This window comes from Colossoma macropomum, unplaced genomic scaffold (genome assembly GCF_904425465.1).
Source record: "Colossoma macropomum unplaced genomic scaffold, Colossoma_macropomum, whole genome shotgun sequence".
In the NCBI taxonomy this organism is placed as follows: Eukaryota; Metazoa; Chordata; class Actinopteri; order Characiformes; family Serrasalmidae; genus Colossoma; species Colossoma macropomum.
Window position 1 is genome coordinate 12,636,401 of NW_023494799.1, and position 20,780 is coordinate 12,657,180.

General features: G+C 38.5%; 2 protein-coding genes across 3 annotated transcripts; both read right to left on the reverse strand.

Annotated features, from left to right (window-relative positions):
* Nucleotides 1-1,102: 1,102 nt before the first annotated feature.
* Nucleotides 1,103-5,690, reverse strand: btf3l4 (basic transcription factor 3-like 4). Of its 2 annotated transcripts, none has more exons than XM_036586835.1 (6): nucleotides 5,619-5,690; nucleotides 2,608-2,669; nucleotides 2,315-2,428; nucleotides 1,997-2,198; nucleotides 1,548-1,607; nucleotides 1,103-1,463 (listed from the first exon to the last, which is right to left on the reverse strand). In XM_036586835.1, exons 2-6 carry the CDS (start codon nucleotides 2,659-2,661, stop codon nucleotides 1,417-1,419), a joined length of 477 nt encoding a protein of 158 aa, XP_036442728.1. In that variant the 5' UTR covers nucleotides 2,662-2,669; nucleotides 5,619-5,690; the 3' UTR covers nucleotides 1,103-1,416. The 2 variants fall into 2 exon arrangements, with proteins under 2 accessions (XP_036442728.1, XP_036442729.1); XM_036586836.1 differs by having other exon boundaries at nucleotides 5,630-5,678.
* Nucleotides 5,691-8,858: 3,168 nt separating this feature from the next.
* Nucleotides 8,859-13,073, reverse strand: ptgfr (prostaglandin F receptor (FP)). The gene is made up of 2 exons (XM_036587017.1): nucleotides 12,279-13,073; nucleotides 8,859-9,182 (listed from the first exon to the last, which is right to left on the reverse strand). The coding sequence occupies exons 1-2, from the start codon at nucleotides 13,071-13,073 to the stop codon at nucleotides 8,859-8,861; spliced, it is 1,119 nt and encodes a 372-aa protein (XP_036442910.1).
* Between the last annotated feature and the right edge of the window lie 7,707 nt (nucleotides 13,074-20,780).

The following is a 20,780-nucleotide window of genomic DNA, read 5'->3' on the forward strand; positions in this document are numbered from 1 at the left end:
CCATCAGAAAAGAAGGTACCACTGGGGTGGTATCCTCGACTCTTAAAAAAGAAGGTTCTTCAAGGTTCTTTAGTAAAGAAAATGGTTCTATATAGAACCATGAACACTCAAAGAACATTCTGCATCGTGAAAGGGCTCGTCAGATTGATATAGAACATGTTGTAGATGGTTCTGTATAGAACCCTTTTTGAAAAGAGTTCGTCTATTGCAACAAGCATGACGGTGAAAATAGAAGAACCCTTTCTGGTGCTATATAGAACGCTTTTCAAAAAGGTCCTATATAGAACCATCTACAGCACATTCTCCATGAATCTGGAGAGCCCTTTCACAATGAAAAGAACTCTTTAATCATGGAAAGGGTTCTTTGGATGTTCATCATTCTATATAGAACCATTTTTTAAACTGAAGAACCCTTGAAAATCCATCATTTTTAAGTGTGTATAGGGGAATTCTTCAGTACCTTTCGTTAGGGGACATAATTGGACCATATTCCATCGCAATGATATTTTCAAGCTGCATTGACTCCATATTTGAATCCAGGCTTTTTATTGTTCTATTTTGCAACATCAGGTTATGGGTAAAACTCCAGTGTACTTTAAAAAGATGTTAAAAAACACTGCTGGACCTTTGAGGGTACATTTACATTGTTTATACCTTGATGAACAAAAACGTACCTGTACAGTACATTTTTTCCTCTGACAGAACTTTTTAACCATGCAAAGAACCATTTATGTATTAATATGGTTCGAGTGTTTACAGTGCTATATAAAACCATTGCCCTTTAGTGAAGAACGCTTGAAGAACCCCCCATGCCCTCCTTTTTAAAAAAGGGTGTTCCTCTAAAACTGTGGTCACCAACCCTCCAGCTAGACATCTACTTTCCTGCATGTTTCACCTCCAATCCAAAACTGACAGACCTCATTTAGCTAGTCAAAGAGTTAAATTCATCAGGTCAGGTGGGGCCCATTACTGTTGGAGCTAAAGTGTGCAGAAAGTAGACCTCCAGGAGCAGGATTGGTGACCACTACTTTAAAAACACTTAAACTCAGTTTACACCAAAACCCTTTTTTTCCACAGCTATAGAGACCACAGCACTATATAAAAAAGGTTTATGATATTTATTGTTTCATTGACAAAAATAATAATTAAGACTAGTCATTCCTTAACCACACCAATCAATCAAGATTGACCATGTGGTATTCATTCGGAACTGTAAGTCATAGCACATAACCGCCATCTTGTTTTAAGTGCAAGAGACAGGCTGATGAGGATTATCTGGGCAGACTGCCAATTTAAAATACAAAAGTCTCTGGTTTGCTGGAATAGTGTTGAAATGATATGTCTGTTATCTAATTTAAAAATACTGCAACAGGGTCTCTCCTGAACTGCAGTCCCAATTAAAGATGTCTTGCATGATCAGTTCGCTTCGTTCTTCGATGCTTCGTCGAAGTTCTCTACCAGATCTGAGGAAAGATAGAAATATGTGAGACGTGTGCAAATCGTCTTTATATCCTTATGCATTCGCACAAACAGAAGCATGAATATACCTGGGACATCATCGTCCTCTTCATCAATATCCTCTGCTTTGGGGGCTTTGTTGTCGAGAACTTTGAACAAAAGGAAGAAAAGACAAAAGATGAGTCACTAAACCTCAAACTACTTTCTACCATGTGTCATCAGTGAATTGTTTCCCTATTGGGGCTGCACAATATACTAATTGTGTTGCAAATTGTTTTCACAGTTATTGGTCTTGACAATGCTGACATCACTGAAGGCTAGAACCACATATTTTGAGTGTCTGTGTGTTTGATCGTGTAATACACCAAGGTAAACTATAGCCAAAATAAGCCAAAATAATAAAAGGTCAGTGTTTAACTGTGTCATCTTACTGATTCACCAGTGTGTTTTTAACATTAACTGGCGTATTTTAGTATGCAGCATTATAATTGCAGTACTACTATTTTGTCCATGCCAGGCAGCCCTATCCCACACCCACCTTGTCGGGGGAACTGCTCGGCGATTTTACGCAGACTTGTAAGACTGTCTGCACCAAGTTGACTGAGAATGCCAGGAAGCATCTCTGTCAGCTGCTTGGTCTCCGCGTGGCCCGTGATGGCAAACGTGTTGGCAGAGAGAGACGCCTGCACTTTGGGGTTATTGAAGTGAATCACTGTCCCATCATCCTTTATCATGTTAACCTGTAGATTGGGTGGTAAAGTTAGAGGTAGCCTTTTAAAACAAGATAAACAGCAACAAGCAGTATGGCTACTGAGAGTCAGCAATACACCAGCCAACCAAAGCTCTAATGCTCTACCTCCTCAATGCCAGCAATGTTATTCACAGCAAGCTTCTTTAATGAACTCTGAAGTTTTTTGTCATCGGCTGTTGCCGTTCTGTGGACGACCTTCTTCTTCCTACGTGCTGTACCCTGAGAAGAAAAAACACTGACACTGTAGATATGGCATCTGGGATTGAACATGTATAAATTAGTTAATGTAAATGTTTTGTGCCATGTGGTGGTGGGTTCCACAAGTATCAATCAACCACAGAACTGTTTCAACTTTATTGTTAATTTCAGCATCTTAGATATTCAGAAGTATATTTTACCTTGCCCCCTATTCGGACTTGGGCTTGAAGTTTAGCCAGTTTCTCTTGATTCATATTGTCTTCTGTAAAAATAAAATGTTATGGGGTAAACAAAAGAGATTCACATTATATTATCACAAATGCAAATTAAAAGTCTCCAAAATGATTCATAAACCACATTGTAAAATTTGGAATATAAGGGGAAATAAAAAGATGCTCAAACTAATCCATAATTAGTGCAGATGCCATATGGCTATGAATACTTATCACAATAATAGTGGTGGAATTCCACCAATTTTTCAGAAGTGGTTAAACTCACCATTCTAGAGAAGCTCACTGAGCCAGAATTGTTCACACTGGTGGTGACAGGATCCAGACGTCCGAAGTGTTAAACACCTCTCAAAGCCATTTCACAGAAAGCTACTACATGAAATTGTTACAAATACTAATACATTTTTAAAATCCATTTACAGCAGAGAGGTACATGCAGGGCATTGTATGGCAATATAGACCCCAAAAAACCTTTTTTTTAGGATTTACCACTATTCTACCATTTTCAACTTGCATATAAAACTGAGAAGACATGTAGGTTCCTTGGTAATTTTGGATAGTAAATAAAATGACTACATTTGACTCTTGGTTCCTATCACCACCACTGTAAAGAATGCACTATTTTATAACAAGCCACTAGGAATGACTTTATATCTCAATTAATTTATTATGTGGTAATTTAGAATGATTGGTGGAAATCCCCTTTTAAGATCTACACTTGTACTATTTTTTTTTATTTCATGAACCAACTTGTCTCTGCAAATAAAAAGTATCCTATAAGGCTCAGCCTGTTCAACAAGATTAAGAGCCAGTTTAAATTTTCTGTTTTATTCCCAGAGTTCACTAAGCATTGCAAGAGTTGTTTTGGTAGCATAATAATAAAACATTATCTTTGGCATCATACACAGTTAAAATGGTGCTAGCTTACACAGAGAGAATTCCACTGTTTTTTAAAAATTTCTGTACAGTTCAGTGGTTGAGATATAAACAAAGCCATTCAGATTGGTTTGATGTGAAATGATTAATTTTCAGAGAACTTAGGCTGCGTTTACACAGCAGGTAAAAGTGGCCCAAATCCGATCTTTTTCCTCAAATGTGACACAGATGTGTCATCTGTGTGGCAGTGTGAACAGCAAAAAACGCACTGAATCTGACATTTTCAATTCCGATTTGAGACGCTTTCATATGTGGTACTGAAATCCGATACGTATCCGATCTGCGGCAATGCGACTCAGTCTGAACAGCCAGATCAGAAATTCATGCGACTTTTACGTCAGTACAACTCGACATTCGTCATAATTTCGCGCTGCTGAGACTCAAACATTTAGTCTAATGTTTCTGTACCAAAACATTATTAGAGACTCATCAAACCGCTCCGTGATCGAAGAGGTTTCGAACGAAACGGCCGAACGCGGCCGGAGGAGCCCGAGGCTGCAGCGTCAGAGAACAGTTTAAAGAATCCGAGGACTCGAACCAAAGAAGCGGCCGTGGCCGAATAACGTGCCCTTTTTACGGCGAACTCGAACACATTCTGGGTGATGAGTCCAGCTGTCAACTACTGGAACTTTATACTCGCTCATGTGATGCTGGCGAAGACGAAACTGAAAGCTGCGGGAGTGACTGGCCTTCGCTGGCCGTCGTGACTGTTTACCTCTGGGCGAGCCGCCACGTGAAGCACTGTTCTTTTGCGCATGCGGGTCGGTTTAGGAGCTGATCTGTTCAGACTGATGTCGCATACAGGTCACATTTAAAAGATAATGTGAACAGCCAAACAAAAAAATCGGATTTGGTGAGAAAATCAGATTTGGGCCACTTTTACCTGCTGTGTAAACGTAGCCTTACTTATGCCTTTAGAGTAGTTGTGATTGAAACAAGGACTCCTGATGTATGCAATGCAAATGGAGCCATTTTATTTACTATCCAAAACCACCAGTAAACCTAAACGTGTCAAAATAGTGGTAAATCTTAAAATTCTTTGGGGACTATTTTGCCTCAAAATACCCTTCATGTATCCCCCCCACTATGAGTAGATAAATATTAAGTCAATAAAATACATTTTAAACCAAACTTTTATCAAAAAGTTACTTTAAAACAATGTCTCAGACATCAGGCAGTGCATTCATAACCATTTAAGGTCATACTTTTCTCGGAGGAAGGTTTTAGAGGCGTTAGAGACTCCTCAGACGTCTGGTTCCTATCATCATCACTGTGGACAATACTGATTCTGTAAGTCTCTCTAGAGCAAAGGGTTTCATACCAAACCACTCTGCATGATTATGCTGACATGTTAACCATTTAATTATGCAGAAATTTTGAAAAAAAAGGAGTTCCCCTTTAGCTTTGAACTACAGCAAACAAATTACCCAACGTCCTGTTTAAGTTAACAACATAGGAAACGTCATCTATAAATGTAACCAAAAGTCTAGTGACACAGTGACCGTGCTAGCGAGCTAGACAGCCAGCTGCAAATTCCCGACGAGAAGATGTCTGTCTGTCTGTCTGTCTGTCAGAGACATTCCGGAGCTTAGCTGACGGGCTAGCTCGCTGCCTCACGCTACTGTCTATTTTCCGTGGCCGCAGTATTAAAACTACGTTAGCTACATTATCACACCGCTAGATGGCTAATTTTACAAAATAACAAAAAAACGGACAGATGACAAAACGGATAAAACGTCGTCACTTATACAAGCGCTTCTCCGATTATGAGCGGCGAATAGACTATACAGTAGCGTAGCGGCTATGGAAGAGCAGTCATCGCCGTGCTGGGCAGGCAGGGCGCTATTCACTTCATTCGCCTACTAACGTTACATCCACGGGATGAAAACAATCCGCAGTGTCAACACAAATTTAACTAACAGATAAGAACTACACCGAGCGAACTACACAGAAATAAGATGTACAGGCGTATAATTCGGCCATTATTATTCTCACAAACGTTCCTAAATAATGAAGCTTTCATAGGTTAAATAATAATTACAAACCTGTTACCCACAGCTGGTCAGAAAAGCATGCGGCGGAGGAAGAAGGAGGAAATGAGGACACAAATTACGTCACATTCACTTTATTTGCTCAGACATGCAGTGGGTTTACAGTGCTGCCTCTGCTGGTCAGGACAGGACAAAACAGGACACCAAGACGACCCAACGAGGAGCACGAATGAGTATTTACAAGAGGATATTATACATGAAGTAATATGAGCATCTACAGGAACACACTGACGCTGAAGTAGCTAAGATAATGTTTGAATTGAAAGCTTGTTTTCCATGGACGCTTTAAAGAGGAATTCCACCGATTTTTCAACATTTCTGTATAGTTCAGTGACTGAGATGAAAACTAATTCAGAGTGGTTTGATTTGAAATGATTCAGTGTAGAGAAACTTGCCAACTTAGATTTCTTTACAGTGGTGGTGATAGGAACCAGGGGTCATGATGTACACAACACAAAAATTGCTATTTTTGCACTATTCAAAACCACCAGCTAACTTATACGTGTGTTATATTTTGTTGTTGATAATGGCAACATAGCCATGAATGTTTCGTAAAACAGTGTCTCAGACATCAGGCAGCACCTTTGTAACTATATAATGTAATAACTTGGGAGCTTTTAGAGGCATCAAACGCTCCAGGCGTCTGGATCCTATCACCAGCACTGAGAACTAATCTAACTCTGGAAGTTTCTCTAGAACGGAGCATTTCAAATCAAACCACTCTGCACTACTTTTTTTTTACATCTTAATCCTTTAATTACAAAGAGATGTTGAAAAGTCAGTAGAATTCCCCTTTAATGCATGTAGGCCACTCAACTTGTTGTTAATTTGAACGAGGAAAATGTTACTAGCACTAGAATAAACATGAAATCTGACTTGTGGTAAAATAGTTTTACTTTCACTAGGAGGAATTATACTTTGTAAGTATTATATTGTTATATCTTGTAAGATTTATCACTAGTAGCTCAATAATTATGATAATAATTAATAATAATGATGTTTTCCAATTCATTTTGATCAAAGCAACAACTTTTACATGTACAAATTCAATTATACATTGTGATAATTCAATTGTCAAAAGTAAAATGAAAAACAATGATATTCTGTAACCATAACAACATTCTGTACTTGAATTCTTACTAGTGGAAAGTGAATTGTTACATGTTAAATGTAGTTCTTACATCTAAGTGCAAAACATTCCATTATGTAATATGTAATAATTAGAATTTCAGTCTTCAATAATTGTTAAAGTTGCATTTTCACGTTACAGTTGTTTTGAACATGTCAAATGTCATTTTTTACTAGTGCCAATAATCATTTTACTCATAAAGATTTAATTTCTGATATCAAGAAACTTTGGATTAAAAGATAAAACAGCATGCCATATGCCAACTCAAGATGGGTTCAGCTGCCCTGTCTGAAATTCTCTATGGAAGTTGCTTGCCTCTCTTGTTCATAAGGATGGATAGTTGAAGCTTAAAGGGGAATTCCATCAATATGTTGCCTAATTTAATGGTTGAGATCTAAACAAAGTAATTCAGAGTGGTTTGATGTGAGTTTATTGTAGAGAAAATTCTTCTTTGCAGTAACAATGATAAGAACCAGGGTTCACAATGTCACAATGCAAATATAGCCTCTTCATTTACTATCCATAATGACCAGGGAGACTACATGTGTCTTCTGAGTTTTATATGTAATGCTGATAAGGGTAAAATGGTGGTAAATCTGAAAAAACATGTATGACGTGGCCTGCATGTACTTCCCTGCTATGCACAGATAAAAAAGTATGTTGTATCTTCAAACGTCTGTCTCAAAACCATTGTAAAACAAACTCTCAGGCAAAGACAAAGTATTTGTACCCATTTCATATAATAGCTTTCAATCATTTCGCTTTTAGAGTCATTCGGCCAGTTCCAGTTACAAGCACTGTCTAGACTAGAGTACCACGTTTTACATCAAATCACTCTAAATGACTGTTTATACCTTCACAATTTAAGTAAGCCAGAAATTTGGAAAAATCAATGATGCTCCCCTTTAACCTCTGTCATCATTCTTTACTTAATGTGCTGTGCAACATCATTTAGCATGCAGTACAAGTCTGAAAAAAAGCAGAACACACAATAGACAACACAGAAAATAGCAAAATTACTCAAGAGCTGGTGAGCTAAATAGCTTACAGAAGACTCTTCATGACACACACACACAAATCATCTTCATGAGTTTTCCCAGCATTGGAAATGAGAGAAAAGTTTCACATTTGTGTTTTTCTTAATCTGAAATAACGAGTAAATTCTATAGTCAGAAAAAGTCCAATTCAATGCTGTATATGTGGCATGTCTGCACTCAAGCTGATTATCCAGGTCTGGTTTCTACCAGGTACATCTTAGAATCTGGGCTTTTCTCTTTTAAAGCCCCAAGGAACCTAAATCCATGTTTTCTTTCTAAGTAGATAATATACAAGTACAAAGTACTTAGTAAGTAAGTAACTTTCCAATGGAAGAGAAATGTCCAAATTCTCCTCTTTCGATGTAAACTGGGCAGAACTAACGTAGTAGGTAGTACTTACGTAAGCATTACCCTCACCAATCTTACATCAAGTGGCTTGTCCTGCAAACGCAGCTTTAACAAAACTCTTCCCCAACAGTTGGAGTTGGAGAAACATACTGAGAGAGCACTAACAACAAAAGCTAACCTAGCAGGCATAACTAGCTAAGTGAGCTCATCTCTCTGCCTGTCATCCGTTTGTTTGCTCATCTGTCTGTCCATCCGTTTGCTTGTGCTTCTGTCTATTCCTTTGTCCATCTATCAGTTAGTTCGTTCATCCATCTGCTTGTTCATTCAGTATTCCCTGGATGCACGACTATCAAGTCAATAAAAACCTTACCTTCTTTAAGACGTAGTCATATAAATGTTGGATAATATTTTTACCAACCACATGCTCACATTAGCAGGTGACCAAGTGACGGGCGACCAGTCAGTTTGTATCTGTGATTTAGTGACAAATGGAAAGCAACATGGTGTTAGAGCAACAAGCCTTGAGTTGAGATTTTCCAGAGCCAGTTTAGTGAAAAGCTCATGTTTTTAAGCCATGTTTTAGCATTTTTCTATCCTACGTCTTTCACTCTAATAAATTTCAAGGTCATACAAACATTTTTAATATTTTATACTATTTTCCTTGGGACTTTAAACAGACCATATCCATGGCTAAACCTCTACTGTGTTCAACTCTCTGGTTCAAGGGAAGTGCCCAATGGGTCTCAAGAGAGTATCTGGCAGGAATTGACCATCCAAGCAGATGAAGTCTGGTTTGCTGTTCACAGAGCTGCTGGTCTCCACAGAACTCCCCAGAGTACTAAACCTCCACCCAAAGGCGTGTTTTGGACGTGGGCTGTGGCACCTCTGTGCCAGCAGGAGAAGCCTCTTCAAGACAGCCTTGCGCAGAAGAATGTACACCCATGGATCAAGAATCTGATTCCACGTGGCCAGGCGCACAGTCAGTAGCAGGTGACCGTTTGCATCTTGCCTTTGCTCTTGCGAGGTTATGATAATGATTGTGACCTGAAAATCGAACCAAACAATGATCTAAATAATGAGAGCATTTTTATTTACAGATGTAAGTACTGCACTCTTGACAATAAAAGTACCCAGAAGGGTTCTTTGGAGTGTTGCCACAGAATAACCATTTTTGGTTTCCAAAAGAAACTTCAAATGGATGGTCCTTTAAAAAGTCATTTTTTAGAAGCCAAGCATCTCATGATTCTGCTTTGTAACTCACTCACTAATCCATTCACTTACTCATGTTTAAAAGGCTGAAGATTCTCCACCAGGGGGTGCTATTAGCTAGTAGCTTTTGTTGCTTCATAAGAGCAGTGTTTCACATCAGTGAAACTGTGTGTTCTTGTAGTAAATGTATGTAAGTCCAGTCCTACCAGGTAGAGTATCTTAGAGAACAAAAAAATCACCTTCTCTGTCACTATATCAAGCTTTGTATCTTAAAATATAATATAAAATGTAATAACTTCTTGTCCTCAAAATATTGAATTAGCATTTTAAAATAATTATGTATTTTCTCTAAAAATGTATTTACCCTTATAAAGTAATGACTGATTTTTGATTTTTTGAATGTGTCTCAAAATAATAACTTACTATGCTGAAATAATAACCTATTATACCACAATAATTGATTACTTCCTTTAAATTGAGTAGCTGATTATTTTGAAATGATTTACTAGAATTTTGTGTTAATAACTCTAAATAAAAACAAAAATCAAGCCATAATTTTGAAATAATGAATCAATATTTTGAGAACATATGTTATTATTCAAGTCCTGTTCATGTTCATTATTCAAATGTTGACAGCCTGCTGCCAGAATCCAGGAGATAAAAATCAGGTGCTTTTCTTCTCTACAGGAATGGGCTTTCATATACACCTTGTATCTACACTCTTCTTATCAGCTAGTTCTACACATACAAACTGTAGTCCATCTGTTTCTCTGCATATTTTGTTAGTCCCCTTTCACCCTGTTCTTCAATGGTCAGGACCCCCACAGAGCAGGTATTATTTGGGTGGTGGATCATCCTTAGCACCATAGTGACACTGACGTGACGGCAGTGTGTTAGTGTGTGTTGCTCCACTCTATTAGACACTCCTACCTTGTTGGTCTACCTTGTAGATGTAAAGTCAGAGACGATAGCTCATCTGCTGCTGCACAGTTTGTGTTGGTCATCCTCTAGTCCTTTATTAGTGGTCACAGGACGCTGCCCACAGGATGCTGTTGGCTGGATATTTTTGGTTGGTGGACTATTCTCAGTTCAGCAGTAACACTGAGGTGTTTAAAAACTCCAGCAGCACTACTGTGTCTGATCCACTCGTACCAGAGCAACACACACTAACACACCACCACATCAGTGTCACTGTAGTGCTGAGAATGATCCACCACCCAAATAATACCTGTGATGTTGTGGTCCTGTGGGGGTCCTGACCATTGAAGAACAGAGTAAAATGGGGTTAACAAAGTATGCAGAGAAACAGACAGACTACGGTCTGTAATTTTAGAACTACAAGGAGCACCAACATGTTAAGTGGACCAGATAAAATGGACAATGAGTGTAGAAACAAGGAGGTGTACTTAATGAAGTGGCTGGTCAGAGTAAATGAGATGCAATTTTAGGATTGTTGTTCTATACAATTGAAAAACATTTCCTAAAACTATTTAGGAAGCTTTATTTTTAAGAATGTGGATGACTTCATATGATCATTTTGAAAAATGGCAATTACTTTATTTTCATTAACCAGGTTTCCATCATCTTTATGTACATTTTGCAAGTGTTCAGGCAAGTCTAGTTTTGCCAGACCGCCAGGCTGCATGCTTTCTCCTCTGCAGCTTTTGGTAAATAACGCAAGGGGCAATGCAGCCATTTTAAAAGTGAGAGGGATACAGTTGTCAGTACACGACACACCTCAAACCCCATACAAGACAATTTGTAGGTTCAGTATTACTATTATAAAGCCTGTAGCAGTATATGCATTTTTACAATCAAGTCAATTTCAGTGCTTGGTGCAGAAATATACAAACATACCCCACAGGGAAGTCCAGCTCACAAACATATGGTCCAAAATTAGCCTTTCAGAGTTTTTAGCTAGACACACATCTGCTCCAAGAACACAAAACTATAGTCATGCTTTAAAATAAGAAGCCGACCCATCACTGACCAGGGGTGGGTAGTTACTCAAAAATATTCCATTACAAATTACTACTTCTCTCAAACTGTAATGAGATCACTTATTACTGCCAAGAAAAGTAATCTCACAGTTCCCATTACTGTACATCTATGTTACTTTCTAAACCCCAAACATATCTGTACCAACCTAAAATAACCTCTCACATCATTTAAAAGGCATCTCACCATCACATAAAATCCAGTGTGAGAAAGTGCAGGTAAAACCCTGTTAGCTGACCGATGGGTGGGGAAAAAAAGGCTACTTAAGTGACCGTTTAAACAGGGAATGCAGCATTAATTATCATTCACTGAAAGTTCACTTAAAAGGCTGTCACATAAGTTTTGCTTTATTTTAAAAAAAGTTGTTTGACACATTCCCATCACGAGTTTCATGTATATCCTCTTGAGACCAAGAAAAATGTAAATTTGAGAATTTCAGAAATTTTAAGATAAAATAAGTCTATGGCAGTCTACGAAAAGGCAGAAATCCTGTTGCGAATACCCCCCCAAATAATAATATTTGGAAATCAATGGAAAGGCCCGGATGTCCTCTACATGGTGCCCCAGGTATTAGCACTGTAGCTTTTATGGTTTTTGCAGTATCCTTTGGGGACTCATGTCTCCCACAGAGGACAAAAATGAATTATCAGGCATTTCAAGGATATTACAAATTAAGTACATTTTTTTTTGTTTGGCTTTCCTGACTTTTGCATGAGCACAAAATATTGCTGATGTTTGTAAAATCTTACCAATAATTGTCGTTCGCATTACCTACATGATTCAACTTTTCAAACCATGACTTTTTTTTTTTTCAGAAAGTCCTTCTGATGGAAACCTGCTATATACAGAGCGATCTACAGTGTGTTGAACATGATTTTTCTTTTGCACTAATGTATACACTATATCTAACACATACAGAAGTGAAGTCCTTACCAGCAAAGGCCCCCAACACATGCAGGACACAATCATGATAGCAAGGAGCTGGCAGACCATCTCAAAATGGATGGAGCTTCTGTGATGGCGGTGGCAGTCATGTTCACTGCGCAGTCTGGACCACAGAAGAGTGAATCCTGTCACAGTGTTGCACACAAACGAGACAAGGAGAGACAGCAATCCCAACACAGAGAAGATCATGGGGAGGAGAATGTCCAGCCAATCACGTGACCCAACCATGCGGAAGAAGCACCAGCTACGGGACCCCTGAACCTGATAGGGCCGCTGCACTAGCACTGGTAGCAGGGCCACCAGCAGAGCCAGGAGCCAAGTGAGTGCCAGCAGTCTGTTCACACGGTTAGAGGTCAAAGCCATAGAGTGAAAGAGCGGCCGAGTGACTCCCATACAGCGCTCCACAGCCATAATGCTTCCAAGCAGCAGGGGGCTCAGACCAAAGAAAGCCATGCAAACACCAAAGAACCCACAAAGAACCTTCTTGGGGTCAAAGCTCTCCCAGTCTTTGCCTGAGGCATATACATATAGGGCCAGGGAGCCATTCATAACATGTCCGAGAAGATCAGTCAGCACCAGACCACTAGCAAAGAACAAGAAGGAAGCTTTGGACTTGAGACGGAACCGCCGATAGGCTTTGAGAACGATGAAGAGAGCCAGAGTGTTGGAGACAATGCCCACTGTCATGGTTATGACAGTAGTGACTGACACATCTCCTTTACTACAGCTCTCATTATACATACCGCTTGAAGGTCCTGCTTTGGGTGTCATATGGTAAGACATGATTGACCAGTCTAGTCTGTAGAACAAGCAAATTAAAGCATTAGTTACAGGACTCTTACATTCAACTTGATGTATAGATGACTGAACAGATGACACTGTAAACTGAAGTTGTATTGAATTGTACATTCATGTACACTCTTGATTTTGTTGTTTAAAATGTGACCGCAGAAAATTTCATTTTTGTTTTCAGAATGTCCAGAATGTTTAGTGAAGGGTTTTACTGAAAACCTTTCAGTAAGATGGCCACACATAATTTAAACAATTTTAAACAAAGTAATTCAGAGTGGTTTAATGTAAAATGGTTCACTGAGTCCATTTACATGCACTTAATACTGTACAGATACAAATACAGATTTTGGCAGTGAACTGATTATTCAAGTGGTCAAGTAAACAGCAAACTCCACTTTCTTAGATCAAGCGAAGGCCCAGACTAAGAAATCAGAATTTTAATCAAGTTTTTCAGGGCATGTATACCCTTACTCTGATTTCTTTTATTTTTCTCACCCTACACATGTTAGAAAAACCACTGTCCCAGAAATAGCATGCAACGTTTAACATAGCATCCACAGGATGGTAACAAAACCCTTTTGGAGCGATGCTAAATCCAGCTACATGCTTGACGAAATGAAGGATTTAAATATTCTTCATCTTCTAGATTATGTTTAATCATATTTTCTGCTGACTTGATGTTTTGTTTTTTTTTTACAAAAGTGGCACAACTTTTAAGTTTTATATTTTGTTTATGTCATATCTTATTCTATGGGTTTACTTGAGGGTGACAAAGCAGAAATTCATTTAGTGCCTGACTCATATAAACCTTATAACCATATAAACCTTCCCTTTATCTGATTACCCAAGTGCATGTAAACGCACTTAACCAATTATGGACAAAATCTGATTTTCTGCAGTTATCAGATTATGAAGTGCATGTAAACGCATTCAGTGTAAAAGAACTTGATTCAGATTTTCTTTACAGTGGTGCTGACAGGGTAACTAGATGTCCCTGTTTTCCAGCTGAAGCTGTCCCCAGTTTTAACTGTGAATTAAAAACACACCAGAAATTCCTAAGAAAACTTGGCAGCAGAGCAAGTGGTAAAAGTGTTTTGGCCAACACTTCTACCACTTGTTTGCCAAGTGTTAGAGAATAATGCTTGTCCTCAACATCATCACAAATGTCTTTTCAAGACACAAGGTAATCCAGGGATTAAAATTAGGGGTGGGGTTACAGGACTTGATTCATACTACTAGGTAATCAGATCTGTACAGGCATACAATCTACTTACATGTAGGCTACCATGCGCAAATAGAGACGAAATAGCAATAAATGCAAATAGTGCATCATTTTTTTTAACTGTGTCACTTTTTCAGCCATCCACATATAAAATGACATATGGTATATGTTGATAGCAGCCGTCTTTGCGACAGACTAAACTCTTTAGACTACTAGTTCTTATCACCACCACTGTGAAGAATTCCGAAGTTTCCCTATATTTTATGTAATAACTTTCTGTGCATCTTAAGCATTTAATTCTGCAGAAATTTTGAAAAGCAGCGGAATACCACTTTAAATATGAAATGACTTTAACAGAGTTGGGTTTTGCAAAAGCACCCTAGCACAAAGACTGTTAGTGAGCATCATACTGAACAATAACTCTACCAAGATGGTCTTTACATTAAGATGCATTTGAAAAACCGGGCCCAGGATGATAAAAATTTAGTTGACTTTTCTTTTAAAACTCATGCAAACGTATTGCCTCGAAAACATGAGTAAAGTTACTTTAAGGGTTCAAGCTCATGTAAGTGTATGTTTGAGTAGTTACTAATTTTCAGTGATCCTCACGTTTATAGCAAGTAAAGTTAACTCTAACAGAGTAATCATTTTAAACAGTTTCAATACGTCGACAATACTCCACTCTCTCGAGTTCTGCCCACAAGATGAATTGGGCTCCCTATCATCAGTGTAGCTTTGATGACCACATATTAAACAACATTACGTCACTGAATACCGTCGTTCGAACTCTTTTTCTTTAACCTCAACACAAAACATCACGGTGAGAATAACAAAAACGTGTGGAATGCATTCAAAGTTTACATTTAGCTTGCACTGTAACACGGCATTATGGGAACATTACATTATTATGTGAAGAGAACAAATGAAAAACGTCAAAAATAAAAGTTAATTAACCGAAAACCGCTAGGAATGCTGGGAAGCTTTTGGGGCAAAAGTCTCTTCAGACTGTAAAACCTTTCTAAATGAAGTGATCTTTACTGGCTTTAACTAAACTTAACTTTAAGTAACCGCATTATACAATAAGTAGTAAGGGTAGATTTGCATTAGTAAGTTTAATAAATAAGTAAAGTAAACCAAAATATATCAAAATGACTTGAACAGGACGGAAACTCAGACTCCTATTTAAGAAATCAGACTTACAGTCAGGTCCTCGCTTCCAGTGCTCAGTTGTTCTGAGAAGAAGAGGAGGTCAGGATTCACAGTGGAAGATTTAAGGTAAAGACTTTTAAAAAGAACATTTCTGTCCTGCCGAGCTCCACATACATAGTCTGATAAAGAAACTGAAGTAACGTGCTGCGGTCATCCGGTCTTTCATGGCAGTGTTGAGTTCTCTCTTCACATCCATCCAAAACAATGCGCGGCTCTACCTGCGCGCGTGCACTGCGGTCTCGGGGCGGAGCGCGCTCACGGGCCAAAAAAACGAGAGAGAAGAGCAGAAAAGTGTCCTTTCATCGTAAAAGTACAAAAATAAAAAAATACATGATTTTCTGTATGTCTCGTTTTTTTAAATGCATTAAACTATAATTGAAATTACGATGAAGGCCTGTGCAATATCAGCTAAGGAAGGCATTTACTTAAAGGGGAACTCCACAGGTTTTTCACAATTTCAGCATAATTCAATCTTTGGGATGTAAATAAAGTCACTCAGAGTGTTTTGATATGAAATGCTCTGTTCTAGAGAAACTCACCCATTAAGATTTATTTACATTGGTGGTGATAGGATCCAGGTTTCCCAGTGTCTACAAGTACTGCCATTTTATTTACTACCCAAAACCACCAGTGAAACTTCCCTTGCCTTATTTACTTTGGCAGTAGTAATCTGATAAACATAGGCTACATAGGCGTTATGTACAAAGTGAACTGTGAGATTTCTGTGAACATTAGTGTTTTGTTAAATGTGTTATAGATTTCTGTTATTCAGCTTTTTTTCTCAATTAACAATAAAAAATGAATGAATTAAAAATTCTGCCACTGAAAATGTTTGTTCTTCAACTCAAGAAGAAATATAAATAGAAGACGTCCACTCATATTTATTAATATTTTACCAAGGACATCTCTGCTTTCACTCAAGGACACTTTTTCCAGCATGAGAAGCAACACAACAAGTAGAGAGAGAAAAAAGAGTGAGTTAAATAAATAAATAAACAAATAAGCAAGCACAATTGAGTCATGGTGAAACATGGCCGGTCTGAAAATGACAGATTGGAATAGTAAAAAAAGCCACTGACTGGATTTCTAACAGGCAGCGATGGAAATCTGCCCTATGAAGTGAGAAGGTTTTTATTGTAAGGTGTGATGGCCTCCACAGGCAGCCTATTTCACAGAAATCCTGACCAAAGACAGGTCACATTAACTTACAATGTAGCGTTGAGAAGCATTAAGGAACTACCCTATTACAGCAGTACTACTTCACAGCAGAAGAGATATTACCTTTTGTGTGTGTGTGTGTGTGTGTGTGTGTGTGTGTGTCTGTGTGTGATGGGTGTGAGCGCATGCAGTGTGAGGTCTCTAGAAGCCGAACAAGATTGCAGCTCTTTATCCAGCAGGTGTTACACTTTCTTTTCCACACTATTTCTCTTTTCTGTGCTGTGCTCTGGACATTATGTGTTCTGTGTCCCTCTTTCTCAGTCATTCAGACCACTCTCTGTGACAGGCTCCCCTTCGTGGAATGACTAGACCAAAAGAATAGGTGCAGAGGGAAAGTTTTCAATTTGCGCCTGAGTTGACATTATTATTACAAGCAAAGGCAGAAAAAGCAAGCTGGACACATAAAGTACAGGATGATGGTAAAGTGGTAGACTTTTGCACTGGGAACAGCCGAGTCACCGCTGCTTAGCCAAACCAAATAATTTCAACCTAATAACAGTAATAGGAGTAATAACAGGAGGTGGTATTTTAACTGTGATTAAGATTGAAAGCCATAATGCTGTGTACGTCCTGATGTATAGGCTACAGCCAAGACGTAAGCAATGTACGACAAGGGCTCCTCTTCATTGTTAGGTCACGCAATATGTGAAGGTACAACAAAACCATGTATAATAATCTAATCAAATTGCATGTGGAAGGGGAAAGTGAATTTTTAAATTTGATTTTTTTCTTGACATCCACTTAGAACATTTGTGTGGTTTTTATGTACCCACAATGGTCATAATCAATGTGTGAAATGTCCCCTGGTATTCAGGGGGTCCCATGTTGGCTTGCTAATCCAGCATTGGCTGGCTTTTCACTGCCCATAGTGGTGCTGATGCTAGTGTCAGTGGCAACAAAATGGTTTAACATTTCTTCTTTTGGAAATGCTCTTTTCTGGTTTACTAATGTAGTTTTACACTCATTAATTGAGATCTTATACATCTCCTCATTTGTCTTGTTTGAGAAATTCACTCTTTCCACCAGTCTCCTGGGAAAATTTGGCAAGTTTTCAGATTTACAAATATGTTAAGGCATATTGTAAATTTTTTAGGAGTATCCTGGGCATAGTTACAGTCGCTGGGCTATGAAGGACTAATTTGGTGAACCAGTTTGTTACTGCACCATCCTGAGGCAGAACACTGCAACATTTCAAGTTAGTCAAGAATACTAAACACAGAAGCTTGTTAACTGTGGGTGAAGTAGCTAAACAATGATAACATAATGTCATGTTAAGATTATTTTCAGGGACCCCCACAGAATTTTGATTTTGATTCATCCACTTTCCAGTCTTTCTTTATTCTTTGAATTAAACAGGCTGTTTTTGTTACTGTGCCTTTAAGCACAAACACATGACATCCCATTCTAAATCCACAGGCATTAATACGGAGTTGTTCACCCTTTGCAACTATAACAGCTTCCACTCTTCTGGGAAGCTTTCTACAAGATTTTGGAGTGTTTCTGTGGGAATTTTTGCCCATTCATCCAGAAGAGCCATATTCATCAGGTCAGACACTGATGCTGGACAAGAAGGCCTGGCTTGCAATTTCCATTCTAGTTCCTCCCCAAGGTGTTCAATGAGGTTGAGGTCAGGGCTCTGTGTGGGGCCAGTCAAGTTCTTCCTCACCAAACTCACCCAGCCATGCCTTTATGGAGCTTGCTTTGTGCATTGAGGCTCAGTTGTGCTGAAACAGAAAAGAGCTTTTTTACAAAGAAGTTGTGTTTTCACAAAGTTGGAAACATACTATTGTCCAAAATATCTTGGTCTGCTGAAGCATTAAGATTTCTGTTCTTTGGAACTAAGGGTTCTAGGCCAATCCCTGATAAACAACCCCATAGCATTATCCCTCCTCAACCAAACTTTACAGTTGACATAATGCAGTCAGGCAGGTAACGTTCTCCTAGTATTCGTCAAACCCAGACTCGTCCATCAGACTGCCAGATAGAGAAGCATGATTTGTCACTCCACAGAATACGTTTCCACTGCTTCAGAGTCCAGTGGCAGTGTTCTTTAGACCATTCCGTCCAACGCTTAGTATTGTGCTTGGTGATGTAAGGCTTGCATGCAGCTGCTCGACCAATGCCATGAAGCTCCCAGGGCACAGTTTTTGCGCTGATGTTAATGCCAGAGGATATTTGGAACTCTGCAGTTACTGTGTCAGCAGAGCACTGGCGACTTTTATGCACTATGTACCTCAGCACTCAGTGACCTCACTCAGTAAATTTAAGTGGTCTGCCACTTCATGGCTGAGTTGCTGTGGTTCCTAAACAGTTTCACTTTTCAATAATACTGCTCACTGTTGTTAGTGGATTATCTGGGGGTGAAGAAATTTCACGAACTGACTGATTGCAACAGTGGCATCTTATTACAGTACCACACTCAAAATCAGTGAGCTTTTTAGACTAACCCATTTTTTCACAAATGTTTGTAAAGGCAGACTGCATGGCTAGGTGCCTAATTTTATAAACCTGTGGCAATGAGACTGAATAAAACACCTGAATTCAATGATTAAGATGTCTGTGCCCATACTTTTGTCCATAGAGTGTATGTTCTGTATGGACTAGATAGTGAATGGCATGTTTTCTAACAGTGTGTACATGTTACTTTAAAATTTAATTTAAAAAAGCAAGTGAAATTATTTTTTCAAGGATATGGGCCTTTTAAAGAGTTTGCAACGGAAACCTTAAAAAACATGTGCCTTTGGTAAAAAAATCAATCACACTTAATAACCTTAAATGGCTGTAAAATTATCATTATATGCTTGTTTCATGGCAGACACTGAACTGATAGGTTCTTGTAAGCCGATGACCTTCATAAAGGATTATGAGCTGGATGTGATGGGAAGTCCTACTTGGCTAAACCTCCCCACACTGAGAAAAATAAAAAAGCAGAATACCTGTCATGCATGGAAAGATAACCATAGGAGTTTTTGTGTTTATTTCATATAGAGAGAGGCACAAGAGGCTTCAGTTCCAATAGTAGAAATTTCAGTTAACCCTGGCTCTCATCTACACACTGCTCATGTTAAGGTAAGGTTTTGTAGCCTGGGTTACAAAAATATGTGTTATTTTCAGCCAAGAAGAAGCAGTTTGAGATGATAAAGAAGATGAATTACATGAAGGCCTCAACATTAAATGAGCCAGACAGCTGATTGCTAGCGAATTGCTGGAATAGGAGGAAGATGAGGATGAGGATGAGGGATGACACAAACATGAAGGATATTAACGTAGCCCCCCCTCAAGATGGTAAATGACAACTGAGAATATCGATTATTGTCCAGAAGACTTATGCTCTTGCACCTAAACACTCCTAGATGGGAAATTTTTAATTGGTATAGAACCCTTTACATCGTGTGGATGTTTTACATTTTAACCATTTTTTTTTTTTTTTACAAAAATGGTTCTTTTGAAGAAGCATAATTTGGCCCATGAGGATGTTTGATTTGGCCCACCAGAAGGTTACCCTAACCCCACGCTTTCACCCAGTGAGAGAACAAACCTTTTTTTTTTACTACTTTTTTTACTCTTTTTTAAATTGTACTTTTGAAATATTGCACTTGATTTGAAATCTGCCTCTCTTCTTTATGTGTCAATGTTTGAGTACCTAGACTTGAGGCTAGAAGGTTTATAAAGCATTGCTTGGATTTATCGTGGGCTTTTAATTCAATAAGTATGCATATACATACGCATTACTACAGTCATTTTTAATCCCAGGTTTATGTTCCCACTGATTCTCTCTGATTACATCTTTCAGGTGCACTATTTTTCAAAATATCACCCTTCCACTTTCTTATGGGATAAATTAGCAGAGCTTTTGAATCCATCTTTGGCAAATAATGCCAAATAAAAGTAATTTATAACTTAACTCCTTAATTTGTCAGTTTTATTTTAAAGTTTTATGACACACTTCTATAACCTAAGAATAGCTCACCAGTTTGCACTGAACTGCCTGTAGTTACTGAATACTAAGCTTTAATATGTAACAAGCCTTAGATGTTAAGGGGTTAAAA